Here is a 16,708-nt window from a genome sequence, read left to right on the forward strand (position 1 = left end):
TTTTGAGGAACTGGTGTATTTTCTTCCTTCTCATAATAAGAGCTATGAAGCTCACACAATCTTCCCTGAATGCCTGTAGGTTCCAAACCAGGCTTTCGGCTTAACCATTGCAGCTGTGTTGACTTTAGACCCTAATCTCTGTTTTCTTCTTCCTTAACTCTCCTCCCCTCCCTTGTCATTACTCTTCACTAATCTTCCTGTCTTGGTTTCTCCTCTCTCCTCTGTAAACTTCTCCAAATGATTTTTCAAAGAGGCAAGGATAAGTACAGTTACTCTGCCAAGAGCTCTCCCTCCTGTCTCCACTCTCAGTTTCTTCCTGAACTCCAGCCTGGCATCTCTACACCCTGCTTGTCTTTTGCTCAGCCTCTGAACAGATGGCCCCATTTGGCATCTCTCTTACATCCAACCTCCATCCTTATTCAAATGTGATCTTTGAATCAACAGCAGCTGCATCACCTGGGAACTTTCAACAAATGCAAATTCTCGGGCCTTACCCCAGAGTACCAAACCAGAAATTCCGCAGGTGGGGCCCAGCAGCTTCCAATGACTCTGATGTGTTGAAGTTTGTGAACCACTGCTCCAGAGGATGACTGTACTGTTATCTTTCTCTCCCAGTCTATGTGTTCTCTAGGTCATGGTTCCTCTTGTCCACTCTACATGTCTACTCTGTTATCCGGGCAAATCCTTTATACACTTTTTAGAATAATTACAAATTCTTCGAGGAGCTTATCTGATCGGTGTAGCTAATTATTACCTCCATCAAAGTCAGTTAAGCATTTATGGGTACCTTACCTCGTGGTCACTGGCTGGTCCATGCTTGAGAATACCTGACAACTCCTGGTCCTGTCAGCGGCCAGCTCTACTACAAAACAGACTAGCACCTCTTCCCTGAGAAGATGACCGCAGATCAACCAGAGGGAGGCCTGCTCCTGTCCAATAAATTTATCTTTAATTAAGGTGGTGTGTGCCGTATGACTTCAGAGGAGGTAGCTGAGATTTTCCTTGTTGGATAAGCTGGATTTCAGAGTCCTTTTAGGAAAGACAAGGGACAACAATGATTGCTCGAAACCACTGGAGCCAGTCAGAGGCAAAGCAGTCTACTTGTTCTGATATCTGAAGGTGGTTCAAGTTGGGTTGAGATTAAAGATCCTATTACAAGTGACATGCACAAGGACCCAGTTTGTAAGTCATACAGATGCCATCCAACCTATATCCTTAAAGGAAATGTATTGCTAGATGTTTACATTAGTGTATAAAGATACTACTCCCTTCCCTCCCTTTTAAAATTAAGAAGCACTTTATAAGGTCAAATGTAGTGACAGCTTCAAAAACTGGATTAAATATTCAAGTTGTTTTGTCAGGGACAAGAAGTAGCAAGGAGGGAATGAGTTTTGGAAATCATCAAATTGAGGCAGAACATGGATGGAGATGGTTCTCAAAGTTCTGCATGTTGGCAAAGTAAATGTTAAGTATTCTTGCGAAACAGATGTGAGTTTCTAACATTTATTCTATCATACTTTGAAAGATGTTGGTAATCTTTGCAGCTAATAACTGGGTCCAAGGTAGTCTTGTTCTACAGCTGATTTGGAAAACACACATAAAACCAGAACAAATATTATGACACATTAATGCAGCACTCAGTTCCTACCCAGAGCTTTTCACTTACTTGAGTCAAGGTTAACATATCTGAAGCAATAGCAAAAGTACAAGATAATAGAAGGTTAAGTACTAAATTACGTTATCCTTGACATATTTCTCTTGTACACCCTTGGAAATCCCATCTCTCATGATTTTATCTAACAACTATGTAGGTCAGTGTTTCTCAGTCCCGAGTAATGTAGGGACGGACTGCTGCAAAAATTTCTTACATTCCTTCAGTATGGAATGAAATTATTTTTATTAGTATTTTACCAAAACATGGATTGATCTAAAAATGGACACAAATCATGTAACCTTATGATTCTTAACCAACTATAAAAAAGCAACTCTACAAATGAAATACAGAAAAGCTATACAGCCAATAGAATTTAAGTTAATTTAGTGGCACGGATGATGTTTTGTTGAAGCGAATGCTACCACTCAAAGCCTGAGCATGGCCCTGCTGGCTAAGAGGCACCTTCCTTTGCTTTTCAGTAGGCCTTTCTTATTATGAGTCACATGACAACTCAGCTTTCACCACTTTTGTATTCAAACTGCCGTGAAACTATCCCTTACACGCTTCCTGTGGGATTATTATTATTATTATTTTTGGCCTGTGATTTTTACAAACACATCCGGTGTGTATTAACTCTGCTTGTGATATTTTCTCACTGTTCGACAACAATTAATATGGTACAAGGGATTGTCAACTCGATTGAAGCACAGATGAAGACGTGAGAAATGAAATCTTGGGTGATACCTGATTTAAGGTAGCCATCCAGATGCATCCAGATGGGCCCAAATTTTCTTGTTACTTTTATTTTTATTTATTTATTTTTTTAACAAATTAATTTTTTTATTTTCATTTATTAGCTGTGCTGGGTCTTCATTGCTGTGTATGGGCTTTCTCTAGTTGCAGAGAGTGGGGGCTACTCTTTGTTGTGGTGCGGTGGCTTCTCTTGTGAAGCACAGGCTCTAGGCAGACGTGGGCTTCAGTGACTGTGGCACGCGGGCTCAGTAGTTGTGGCACACGGACTTAGTTGCTCTGCAACACGTGGGATCTTCCTGGAGCAGGGTTCAAACCCGTGTCCCCTGAATTGGCAGGTGGATTCTTAACCACTGCACCACAGGGAAGTCCTTGTTACTTTTACTTTTAAAAGACTGTCCTAGATGTGAAAACATGAAATCCTCCTTAAGAGGTATGAAAAAAAATTCTCATTAAAAACCGAGGCCAGCTGTGGTGAACACAGCTGTGCCTCCCAGATCCCCCACAAGGAAGCATGAGTGCCCCGGCCACCAGCACATCCCCTCCAGCTCTCAGTTCCTCTAGGGTTTTGCTCAGCTGCAAAGAGCTGCCCACATCCAAGGACCACTGGAAGTAGCAGTATTAAAACTTGGCTGTTTCATTTCAACTGAGACAACGTGGATGGGCTACGTACGCTCCAGCCTCCTTGGGCACTTGGGTGAGGCTTTGCCAGCCTGCACTGCAGACCCATTTTGCCTACCTGGTCCTGCTTCCCTCTCTCTCCCATTAGTTATAATCACTGATAAATACCCCAAATGCCAAATTCCTTACTGCCTGCTTCTGGAGCACCTAGTCCACGAGAGCACCCAAGAATCTCTCTGAGGACCCCCCGGAGTACTGAGCATGCCTCTTTCGTAGCCCTGATTCTTCTCTCAAGGTTCTAGTCTGAAAGTTGAGCTTCCAGCTGTTGATTCCCGCCAGCACTTCAATAGGTCCGAAGCTGATGCAGAACTGATCTCTGAAGCGTGTGCCTCAGAACAACTTGTGGTTTTTCCCCATTTTACAATTTACTTAATGGGACTCCCATTATATTCCCACAGGATCAAAACTTGAGAGGTAACCGTGATTCCTCACACACCTTGCCCTGTATACCCAGTCTACTAGTCACGCTTTGTAACGTGGGAAGGACTTAACTCATTTCTCCAGGGATCCACTTCCTTCTAAACAAGGGATGCTGCTGAAATCATAATGGAGAGCTTTCCTTTGCTCTTGGGATATCTAGGCTCTTTAATAGTCTTGAGTTTTCCTTCCCTTTGAGTCCTTCTTTTAAGACAAAAACCATATTTTTCTCATAAAGGACATATACACAAAATTCCAACCCACAATCATTTACTCACTTTAGAGCACAATATACTGGCTTACATATTAGATAAGAGAATACTGCCTTGAGATGGTGGCAGCAGACAGCAAACGCTTCACTTTTCCTCCTGCATCTAAGATGAGTGCAGCACAGTCATTGGAACAAAACATTTAGTTTGTCCCAGTTTAAGAAAGTTCAATGTTCTTTTCCTTTTTATCTTTTATCTTTTGTTTTCTTCCACGCCATGCGGCTGGTTCCCTGACTAGGGCCCTCGGTAGTGAAAGCCTGGAGTCCTAACCACTGGACCGTCAGGGAATTCTCGCCTTTTTATCTCTTACACTGGACTAAAGAGTAAAGAAAACCAAGTCTTGATAAATGCCAAAGTAATAATTTTATAATATAGAGATGACAACGTGTGAATGTTATTATGCAGTTCAGAAGGCTATGAAAAATACATATTTTTTAAAGCAGCCAACTCACTGAAAGATACTGATGTTTAAAACTGAAAGTTGTGTTGTCAGCTGAAAATGAGAAACTGAGATGTTTGTGAGGGAGAAATTGTTGGGAAAGCAGTAGAACATTTCCTGCCCGTGGCTGCAGTCTTGAGGACTGGTGACGGCCATGACAAATCCCACAGCCATGACCACCGCACCGGTGGGAAGCATGACACAGGACATAATCTTATCTGAGTGTGTCCTCGGTTCTTCAGACAGTTTCAGATAACATGCCGATGGGATGATAAAAATTAGGGGAGCTGCACAGAGCACACCCTGCATATCGAAAACAAGAAATAAGATAATGTTACTGAACGGAGCATTCTCTGGACAGTTTTTAAAAAACATTTACAAACTATATTTGTCATCGTGCTTGATGAAAGTTTGATAGGTTCAGTTAAATCAAAGGAAAGAAAAATAATTCCAAGAAAGACTTAGGAATAGGTTTTGCCCTTCCTGATGATATATTTACAAATAAGAAAAGTAAAATAATAGCATATCAGACTTAAATAAGTCAGAAAATAGTACATAAAATAAAGCAGATGGTAAGACTGATTCCTGGCAAACTCTTAAAAGTTCCCATATTTTCAGTCACATCATATTTCTTTATACCAATCAGTTTAAATTGCTGTGTACCTACTATGCCATTCAAAGCTGAGAGGTCTGTTTGTCAACTGTGCACAAAAGGGGACTATTGGGAGGTGTATACAGGGCACAACGTCTGATCTCTCCTCTTTCCTCGGCTTTATGTGAAAGTAGGTGCCTGTTTGTATGAGAAAGGAAAACTATACCCCTAAGGGTATTTAGCATGAAATAGCATCTCTAAATCCTCTTTCAGGTAAAACACATTAATTACCCCAGAAAACTGACAGCAGAACTAAATAACTATGACTCATTCACCTTTCCCCCCATATTAGTTTATGGATAAGTTCAACCTGAGGGGGAATGTCAGATTGAAAATTACAGGGAGTAGCGCTGTCTATTATAAAAAGACCAAGAGTTACTGACTTCAAAGGAAAGAGACTTTCCCCTTGAGGAGGTCAAATCTGTACTAGTAACTTTGCAAATGAAGTAAGGTTAAAATTTAATGCATTTTAGGGGATATATTTTTCTAATTATGTTAAAAATTAATTATATATTAAACAAAACATAACACATATTATTAACAAAATATATTAAATATAACCATATGACAAATATTTTCTTAAACCATAAAACAGAAGTTTTTTAAAACAGACACTCAATAACAAATATGATATGGTTTAGAATGCAAAAGAAGCTTTCCATAAAAAATGTGTTTTCCACATCTGAAAAAGTTATTATCAAAATTTGTAAATATACAGAAAAGTAGAAAGGATAGTATAATGAAACTCTATACGCCTATCAACTATGGTTTGAAAGCTTTTGACACATTATTTTGGCAGATTATCCTTAGGGAAAAAATCATAGAAAACTGATTTTGAAGTTGGATGATGTAAAAGAACAGATTATACCTTAAAAATAGTTTTAAAAGAAAGATTTTCTCAGTATCACCATTTACTGTTTACTGTGTTTTATACTAAGTACTACTCATACTAGAAATACACAACTATGATTTCAAAAATATAACTTTATTTTTTACAGAAACAGCGAAAGTCTGGAGAAATATCACTTAAGGGGGACAAATTGTGAAGTCAGACTAGTCAGGAGGCATCTAAAAATCTGGGGAAGAACAGGCAGGACCACACTTCATGAAAAATATTTCTACAGTCAGAGATATAAGAATGAGAAAATACTAAGAGGTACCATACTCTCATTTAAAACATATGGACATAATTTTGCTATTCAAAGCACCTGAATACAAATGAGTACCTACAAAGGTACACAGCATATAAACGATTAGTTTTCATATGGCCAGAGTTAAATGAATTATGGATTCCTTAGGCTCATCATGACACTTGAAACTGACAATGCTTATTAAGTTACAAAAAATACTGTAGAACTCAATCTGCGCTTATAATTATCCTTTGATTTCTATGAAATAATTTTTGAAAACAATTATATGTCTGTGTGTGTAGAGAGAGAGAGCGAGTGAGAGTCTCTTCTCATAGGAACAAACGTGAGGCTACTTCATCTGGAACTGGGGAGCGTGAAAGTGCTATCAGGATGAAAACTGCCACCAGCTGCTGCTAAGAAACTGTCAGTCAGCATCTTGGGACTCTCCCAAACCTAACTTGCTAGGCAGTGCAAAGTAATGGGTGTTCTGTTTATGCCATAATTCTTGAGGGTTGAGAAAGTAGCAATTAGTGGGAAAACTGTATAGCTGATGTTTGTACTGGAAGAAGTCCAACTGAGTATCTTGTCTTGAGAGCGGTTACTTTCCTAATATCTGAAAGCTCCGTCTTGCTAGAGGTTGTTGTCAGGATCCAAGATTGTCAGTAAAATGATAAAACAGTTCCATCTGCTCTATTCCCTATAAATGAGTCCAGCTAATTTGATCTAATATAGCCTTGCCTGAGGATACAGCACTGACTTTGGGATAATTTTTGAAGTTTCTTGACAGGACATAAATATCATAACAGTTTATCCAAGAGACAAGAAAATATAGCCTTATTTATAAAGGGGGGGAAGCACCATCCTTTGATAATAACACTACAGATGCCAGGGCATTTTGCAGTTTGCAGGAGGGAATTATCAGAAGGGTTGAAGATTATTACTCGCAGTACAGATTAGAAAGGTATCGGAATTCTCCTATCTGAATAGAAACTTCTCATTTGAATTAAGGAAGTTGAAAACTAAATAAAAGAATGCTTACACATCTTTAAAATTTCTACTTTGTAATCAATTTGGACTCCTGAAATGTGTTCCTATACCTTAAAAAGAAACTCTAGCTCTGAGGTCTTTGGCTACGGCTTGCTCACTCTACATGTGGGCTCTCGCTGGGTAACCGGCTGGCCTTCTTCCTTCCTCTGTAAGCTGCACGCAGTGCTTGCTGGGCTGGTTACTCTGGCCACAGGTACCAGCTGCTTCATCTTTTCTCTTTGTTCTGCTGCAAGTAGAAACCCATAGGGCCCAATTACTGCAGATGCCTCTTTTCTCTAATAGCAACATCAGTGCCGAGATGCTGGATTCTTATTACCAAGAATGGAACTTATATATTTATTTTATTTATTTCTAAAATGAATCCTTTAAAATCGAGGATGTGTTTGCCTTGGAAAATGTCACTGCTGTCTACTGCTATGAAACCAATAAAATAAAACGGAAGCTAGTTCTAAATGGGGTTTTGCTTTTTATTATATAACTAGTATAACCCTGAATAATTTATTCTATATTATTTTAGTTATACTAAGTAACAGCATTTCCCTCGCTGGGCAAATTGAAGGTCTGATTCTGTTACACATCTCATCTGTAAAGATTCTTACTGTACTTATTGTGGATTCCACCACTTAAAACTAGTGTGACCTATTTAGTGTTTAACAGATGAATGGATAAAGAAGGTGTGGTACAGACACACATACACTGGCATATTATTCAGCCATGAAAAAGAATGAAAATCTGCCATTTGCAATAACATGGATGGACCCAGAAAGCATTATGCTTAGTGAAATAATTCAGAGAAAGACAAATAAGGTATGTTATCACTCACATGTGAAATCTAAAAAATAAAACAAACTAGTGAATAAAACAAACTAGTGAATATAAGGAAAAAGAAACAGACTCACAGATATAGAGAACAAACTAGTGGTTACCAGCGGGGAGGAGGAGGAAGGTGGGAGCCGCAAGATAGGGGGAGGGGAGAAAGAGAAACAAACGACTATAAGATAGATACGGGGATATGTCGTACAGCACAGGAAAATATAGCCATTATTTTACAATACTTTTAAATGAAGAGTAATCCATAAAAATACTGAATCACTACGTTGTATACCTGAGAGTAATATATTATAAATCAACTACATTTCAATTAAAAAAAACAAGTGATCTATTAAATCACTCTAATCACTCTGTGCCTTAGTTTCTTTATCTGTAAAATTAATACAGATTGAGGAGGATAATGCACGCAAAACACTCGGCACAGAGAAAATACTCCCTACACCTTAGCTCACACTGTCGTTCGGAAGGGGAACACCACATGCTTTAGTTACTTCTAAAGCCTCATGTGACCTGGCTAGCATTACTGACAGAAATGATGCTTGATTTGGTTTTACGAAACATGACAGATGCCCACACAAAACGGAGCTGAACAAAGACCTGACTGTGATATTGTGCTTACCAAAAGACTTTTGTTGACTGGAAAATATACACACTCAAGTGGTCTGGAAGAGACGGGAGATCTTACATTTTGTGAATTCCTACCAAGTGCTTTAAAAAACTAATGTGATTGAGTTATGAGATCATGACAATTTAGCACTCTGTTTTTTAATGAACGTTTATATAACCAAGTTTTTAAAAAATCTAAGGATCCAGAATTGTGTTAAATTTTTTAAAATAGTGCTCCAAGCCAGCTCAGATCTTAATTTTATAACAGATATTCACCAAATATTATTCTTTGATTATTTTACAGCACCAAAATTCTACCTAAACCACAAAAAATTTCAATGTAAGTACAACAGAGAATGTTTAATGTGACTATGTGCTTATAATTTTGTTGTTCAAGTGTCAGGGAGATTCGCAACTAACAGAAAGTAATGGTCAAATTTACAAAAATATATCATTCCTGAAAAATAAGCAATGTGTGTATGCTTGGTTAACTTAAAGGGAACAAAAAATTGTTACGCTATGAAAATAATGAGTGCTAAGGCAGTTGATAAACATGTCTTCTCTCATATCACAATCCTACAATATTCAAACAAATAAACAAATATGCGAACTCAAAATGAGACATCTCACAAAACAAGAAATAACAGAGCTGGGAATCTTGATGATCATCTCCTCGGCATAATTAAAGGATTACCATTACTGTCAACCCCAACAATTTTGTGTAACACCTAATCTCCTGGTGCTACACTAAAGAATGCCTCTTATGTCCAGGAGCACTTGCAGAAATAGTTCCTCAGCTGTGTTCCCAAGGGGCACTCGCCCATGCAGGAATGTGAGCACGGTGTTCGTAGCACTGTGCTACATACTGTGGAGGATGGAGAAGACAGCTAAGTACCATTCTTGTCACCAAAGAACTTGCACTTCGGTAGGGAAGGCACATTTACAGACAGTTCAAACAATATCTGATACAAATAATACATAAATCAAGTTAAAGTAGCAGCCACCCACTTACACAGATCAAGGTTGGAACATGAAAGGATTTTGAGTGAACCTACTAGCCTTTGGCCAGTGCAAAATTAGGAAGTAGGTAAAAGTTACCTTTCATAATTGTCCATCTCTCCTATGAGCTTTCTTTCCATTGCTGGTGGAATAGATGTTTCCCTATTCACCTGTGGTTTGGGGGAGTTGCCTACTCCCTACTTTCCACATACTCCGATACAGGAAAATCCCCAATAGTGTGTTCCTGACGGAATCTCCCACTGGCTTTGGCTGGAACTTCAAATCCAAATGGCACCTGGAAGGAATAATACCTTCACCTCCCCTTTAACTCTCAATGGAGTGAGTAAATGATGACTTGGGATTCCATCTGTAAAAGCTTTGCTAAGTGGTGTGATTCTGAGTAGAAATTTCATTAAGCTCGTAGAAGGGGACGATGATAGATTCTATAAAGTGATAGATTCACTTCTTTCATGTTTCACCAAATGCCATCATTATCCTACTTCCACAAAGTAGAACCAAGGAGTCATTCTTTTTTTTTCTTTTTTTTTCTTGGTCTCTTTTTAAAATTGAAATATAGTTGACATATGATATTATGTTAGCTTTAGGTGTACTACATAGTGATTTGACATTTACATACATTATAAAATGATCACCACAATAAGTCTAGTAAATCGTCTATCTCCACACAAAGTTATTACCATATTATAGACCATTTTCCTTATGCCATATATTACATACACATGGCTTATTTATTCTGTAACTGGAAGTTTGTACCTTTTAATCTCCTTCACCTATCTCACCCCCTCCCCTCTCCCCTCTGGCAACCACTCATTTGTTCTCTGTATTTATGAGTCTGGTTTCATTTTGTTTTGTTTCTGTTTTTAATCTTCTTTAGATTCCACATATAAGTAAGATAATACAGTATTTGTCTTTCTCTGTGTGACTGATTTCACTTAGCATAATACCCTCTGCATCCAAACATGTTGTTGCAAATGGAAAGATTTCATTTTTTGTGCCTAAGTAGTATTCCATTTACCTACATACCACGTCTTCTTTATCCATTCATCTATTGATGGACACTTAGGTTGCTTCCATATCTTGGCTATTGTAAATAATGCTGCCATGAACTTCAGGGTACATTTATATTTTCTTTTTTTCTTTTTTTTAAAAATAAATTTATTTAGTTATTTTATTTTTGGCTGTGTTGGGTCTTTGTTGCTACCTACAGGCTTTCTCTAGCTGTGGAGAGTGGGGGCTACTCTTCATTGCAGTGTGCAGGCTTCTCATTGTGGTGGCTTCTCTTGTTATGGAGCACAGGCTCTAGGCACGTGGGCTTCAGCACTTGTCGCACTCGGGGCTCTAGAGCACAGGCTCAGTAGTTGTGGCACATGGGTTTAGTTGCTCCGCAGCATGTGGGATCTTCCTAGACCAGGGCTTGAAACCATGTCCCCTGCATTGGGAGGCAGATTCTTAACCACTGCACCACCAGGAAAGTCCCCATGTATATTTTCAAATTAGTGTTTTTGTTTTCTTTGGATAAATACCCAGAATAGGAATTGCAAGATCCCAAGAAGTCATTTTTGATGTGTTCCTCTATACCCCTGTCCTCCTTATTGAACTGGTTACCAGATTCTGTCAATCTTTTCTCAAAAATGTCTTTTAGGAGTCCACCTATATCTCTTTCTCTTCTTCACTGCCTATCTAGCAGCTGAACTTTTAAGTTTATTTGTGAGATTGTGAGCTCCACACACTCACGGATCCTTTCTGATTTCCTCCCATCCTTGTATGTCTGTTGTGTGGCACACAGCATACTTGACCCTTGAGTAATGCGGGGGCTAGGGGGTTTCCAAGTAGTTGAAAATCTATATAACTTATAGTCAGCCTTCCACATACTCAGTTCCTCCATACCTGCAGATTCAACCAACCAAGGATCACGTGGTACGTATTTATTGAAAAAAATCTGTCCTTAAGTGGACCTGCACACTTCAAACTCATGTTGTTCAAGGGTCAACTGTAATTATTCAATATATATCTGATCAACAAATAAACAAGTGAGAAGCTGCACTAGACTTTAAATCTTTGTAAGATTTGGACAGAAATGAAAGGAAAATAATAATACAGGAAAGTATAAACACAAGCCAAAAGATAAAAGAAAGAATTAATATGGCTTACTCATAGGTCAAAAATAAGGTTGACTAGAGCTGAGAGTAGATTTTGGGAAGTTAATGGTAAATAACCTTCCATAGAAAGCTTGGGGTCAGATCATAAAGGCAACAGATTTTATGCTTGTTGGTAGGAAAGTAGAGAATTTTAAGCAGGATGGTGATATACTGGAAGTAGAACTTAAATATGTGCTGGCTGAAGCAACATGCCAGTATTAATTCAGATGTGATATGTATGTGCTATAGAAAATAAAATATGAAAAAAATGCTTTAAACCAATATCTCAATTTCAGCACTACTGACATTTTAGATTGGATGATTCTTGGTGGTGGGGGTTACCCGGCACACTGTGGGACGCTTAGCCACATTCCTGTCCTCTACCCTCTAGATACCACTGGCACCAGCTTACCCAGCTGCAGCAACTGAAAACGTCTCTAGACAATGCTGAATTCCCCTGGGGGTGGGGAGGGAAGGGCAATATTTCCCCCACTGGAGAACCACTGCTCTAAAATAGAAAGTCCTATAAAGTACACAATATCATCTTTATAAATATTTACTATAATATAACAAACACATTTTCATTCCACTTTAGAAAGTGACACTTTTGCTAAGGGAAAATACACCTTATGTTAAATGTAAACTATTTTAAAAGAGATTCTTAGAATCTTTGAATGTACTTACATTGAGCTCTAAAACTATTCCAAGGCAATCAATCAGCAATGACACAAGTGTGGCCACAGTAACGATAACCACTGTTACGATAATGTGGAAAACTGATGAAAGAGTCCCACCGAAAAACACATTGGCAATTACCTGCCAAATATAAACGGATTATTTAGAGAGGGATTCTGAGTCATGCAGGACTTATCAAGAGAGTATTTATATTATGGTAGTTAGGACTGTATAAAATACTACCAATAAGGCAATCAGTCAAATCTTAAGCCATGTGAATGAATGTTCTATCTTTTCCAAAGTATTTACACATAGACACACACACATATATCAACAACAAGTATTCTTTGCTGAACCATTAGAGGCAGTGGATTACATTCCAGACTCAGAACATGGCATACTAATGTGTGAATAAATACATTTCTCTATAAGAGAGACCTTGGGAAGTTACCTTATCCTCCTTCCTTGAGTTCAGCAAGGTTACCACTAACACAAACTACAAATGCTATTTAGATTATTTGAATGATCTCTAAGGAAGGAGTTAGCACAATATCCTTTAATAATAAATGTGTAATATTCTTTACTAACAGGAAATTAACTTCATATAATCTAAATCCTATCTGATATAAGTTGTCTATTTTTATCTTGCCTTTCTTCAACAAAAATGGCGAAGCATTGATTACTATTTTCCATTGATACTCAGATTATGAAATCTATCAACAGTTATCTATTTAATGTGTCCCACACTGTGTTATGATTTGCTAAGAGAAAATGTCTAGGAGATGATTCCTATTCTTAGTAATTAACATTCTAATTGGAGAGATCCAACCAATGTAATGAAACAAACAGTGGATCCATTTTTGACAGGATAAAAAAGATCAAATACAATTTAGAACCAGACAGTGCTTTAGTTATCTAGATCTGTCTCCTTGAGAATAATCGGCTTTACAGTGTTCCTGAAATGTGCTTGTCTTACCTTGGCTTGAGGCAGGGCTTGAAACATGGATGGGATTTAGAACAGAATTATAGACCAAGACAACAGTGTGAAAAAGAGCAAAGAGGTAAGAACAGGAAAGATACCTAGGAGCGACAAGGAGAAGACAGTCTGAAGAGGGCGGTAGCTCTGTGCAAAAGAACCATGAGACAAGAACTGGAAGTGGGGGGAGAGGGTCACTAGGTGAGTCACAGTCCCCCGTTGACTGGATACTGCCATAACTCTGTTAATAATTAAACAGGGATACGAATCACTTTTACTCATCTATGGTTTTACAATTGGTAATGTCCTTCCAAATATTATCTCATTTAAAGTTCATTCTTATAGATGAAGATCGCTTAGTGCAGCAGGCTAGGGAGAAAGATTTATAAGGGGTAGACTGGCTTCCTGGCACCCTTGTACATGTCTGGCTACTTTACCTGTGAACAGCAATGGCTTTGATTATATTTATGCCAACTGTATATTTGTGTGTGTGTGTGTGTGTGTGTGTGTCTATACAGAAAGGAGAGAAAGAAAAAGGATGTGAATGGGTGAGGTATGTACAAGTGTCCTCTGCCTAGTATTTGCTACCATGGCAGAGATCTTGATTTAGTTCTGTCTTCCTGTCACAGTAGCTAGAAAGGAAACACAAGTTCCAAGTACTGAAGACATAAGCTATGCAGGTGGAGTGCCTGCGACCGACCACAGGCAGTTCACCACGAATCACATGAGAATGCACCATCTGTCCTTGCTGATCTAGAGATCAGATTTGACCCTAAAGTGCTGGGCAGAAACTAAAATAAAACCACTTCCTGCATCTGACAATGCTGGCAAAAATCTTAAAGGCTCTTCAATTTTAAAAATATTCATCAAGTTCAGTCTACTGCTCCCTTTATTCCAGGAGGAGAGCTGGCCTGTGAATTACACATTTGTAAGTGAGGACCAGTGCTAATTGTAAGGGATATACACAGCGCTGAACTTTTCCTCTTTTCTCTTCCCTGTGCAGTTCCCTATCCCCAGAATCGGCATAAAGTAAGCACTGGTCTGTCTTAAGAAGCTGGCCCATTACTTAGTGTATTTGAAGCTCTGCAGGCATTTTGCTTCACACATTAGAGCCACTGACACAGTGCACTGTGTAAACAGCCTCTAGGAATAGATCCGAAGACTAAGCCTTTTCAGTGTGATTCCTGAAAGAACCACTATGAAGCAGGGTCATGTTTTTCTGTTAAATAGTACACTGGATTTTTAGCTTACTGTATAAGGGATTCCTGACAAGCCACATTATTCAATTTTACACAAAAAGAATTAGTTCTCCTTTATCTAATCTTCCTCTACAAATCCAGGTGGACTATATAATATAACTTGGAGTTGACTTTATAAGTGAAATATATCAATATATAGATATAAATAAATAATATACTCTATATTATTTTATATGGTATACAAATATAAATAGATATACTTACCCTAATAAACATAAATTTATGAAAAAATAAATAAATGTTTATTTCATATTTACATAAACATAAACATTTATAAATTTATAAATATATATATAAATAAAATATATATCTGTAAAACTAATGTTTTAAATTGAATTTTGGGTTTTCATGAAGAATAAAATATTTTAGTTTTTTAAAAATAATCAAACTGATCAAATTGGTCCTATGGTGCCTTTAATACATGTTGATTTACAAAACATTTTAGCCAAAAGACAATTTTGTAAAACATGTTTTAACCTTAGTACTTAATTTCTTTGTAAGAATGAGTAAAATAAAATCTTGGTTTGACTCTATTAAAGCCTGGCATTTATTTTGGAATGCAGTTGTATAAATATTTATACTTATGTTAATATACACTAAACTGCCAAGCATGATTTTCAAATCCAACTTTTGAAAAAATATCTTGTAAACATCTGAATATAAATTTATCTTTAAACTTGTTAAAAGGGAAAATTTCATAAATTATATTACTTGTCACACACTTGGAATTTGCAGAATCAAATGATTTATAAATCGCCCTAAATCAATGCCGTAGAGAGATGACCTATGTAAAGCGTTGGAAAGAAACTGTGCTTACCTCTCTAGTCACAAAGCATTCAATCGGGTACGTCAAAATGACAGTGACTCCATAACAGAACCTTCCAAATGTTACCAGGTCATCATTTCTGCAATAATTTTCAAATAAGTCTCCTAGAGAATAATATAAAATAGATTTACTTAATAGATCCTGGGTATTTGAGATAAATATCTAATAAATGAGATACTGGATATTTATTACATAAGTGAAGCTACATAAACGTCATTTAATTTAATAGAATAGACTGCCAAGTCGAAATGTAAATTTTTCATTCAAAAACTATATAATTACTGATAGATATTAAAACTAGCACGTTCCACTTGAAAGTAAATTCATCACTAATAGTTTTTCTCTTACTCTCAGTGTTTGTTTTTAGAAGATTAGCCTTAAATTTTTATCGACTTCTGAAAAATACTTTTATCCATTGTCTTCTTACACCAGAATCAACTCCCTAAATTCTCGCACACTGGTTTCATACACTTGTTTCTGGTCTTTGTTTCTGGTTAGTAAATGACTTCATTATTTAAAAAAAAAAAAAAAGCTCTGTTAAAATAAACAAATTTCCTTTTGAAATGTTATTCTTAGATCAAGGACAATCCTGAAAGGAACAGTAGACTAGTACTTGTAAGGAGCTGAATTTCCTGTATATCACGCTATAGAGTTTAATCACAAACGGGGCCACAGCAAGGAATTCCAAACATATATTATCTTCCATGGTATTTGATGAGGCCAAGTGTAAATGCACTGATTCAAAACTGTGAAAATATGGTTATTTCCCAAGCAGAGTATTATATTTAAATAGTTCCAAACTAAATGATGGATCCTGTATACCTTGAACCGATTCTTATTTAGAGACTGTATTTTCTTAGACACCTGTGAAGAAATACAGGGATCTAATCAGGGCCTAGATCATGTCGGCAAAAAGTTTCCCAATATAGAAACAAAGAATATTTGTTTCCTAAATATAATATGCTTACATTTTAAAATGTTGGCCACATTTTTCAATTAGACTGAATAGAAACTTAGTCACACACTACCGCACTGTTTACAAAGAAAACAAAATAATAACATTGATACTTCTGTACTTTTTTTTTTCATTAAAAGGCTAAAGGACCTGCCTCTTCCGAAGACTAACTTTAAGTGGATCTTTTCCTCTCTGCCTATTAATTGAAGTAAATGTACATTACTTTCTAGCGTCCCTTTTGGGCAGAGGGAGATTAAATCACAAAGCAGGAGTGGGAGAGGTTCATACAAGGTTGATTGAAAGGGTTCCAACACTCAGAGAAAAAAGACCAAGACTCCCCGATCACTAACCTCCACAAAAAAAGAGGCCCTGCACCTTTTCAA

The 16,708-nt window shown here is 37.3% G+C and overlaps 1 protein-coding gene across 2 annotated transcripts in view; it reads right to left on the reverse strand.

The window, feature by feature from the left end:
* Nucleotides 1–4,116: 4,116 nt before the first annotated feature.
* SLC38A11 (solute carrier family 38 member 11) overlaps nt 4,117–16,708 on the reverse strand; it is a 51,702-nt gene continuing 39,110 nt past the window's right edge. Inside the window, exons 10-12 of one of the 2 annotated variants that reach the window (XM_057746532.1) lie at nt 15,362–15,474; nt 12,319–12,450; nt 4,117–4,513 (exon numbers count right to left, since the gene is read on the reverse strand). In XM_057746532.1, the coding sequence (XP_057602515.1) occupies nt 4,220–4,513; nt 12,319–12,450; nt 15,362–15,474 (539 nt within the window). In that variant the 3' untranslated portion in view covers nt 4,117–4,219. The remainder of the gene's footprint in view (nt 4,514–12,318; nt 12,451–15,361; nt 15,475–16,708) is intronic. The other variant, XM_057746533.1, reaches the window with a different exon arrangement.

The sequence above is a fragment of the Hippopotamus amphibius genome, chromosome 8, assembly GCF_030028045.1.
Source record: "Hippopotamus amphibius kiboko isolate mHipAmp2 chromosome 8, mHipAmp2.hap2, whole genome shotgun sequence".
NCBI classification, from domain to species: Eukaryota; Metazoa; Chordata; class Mammalia; order Artiodactyla; family Hippopotamidae; genus Hippopotamus; species Hippopotamus amphibius.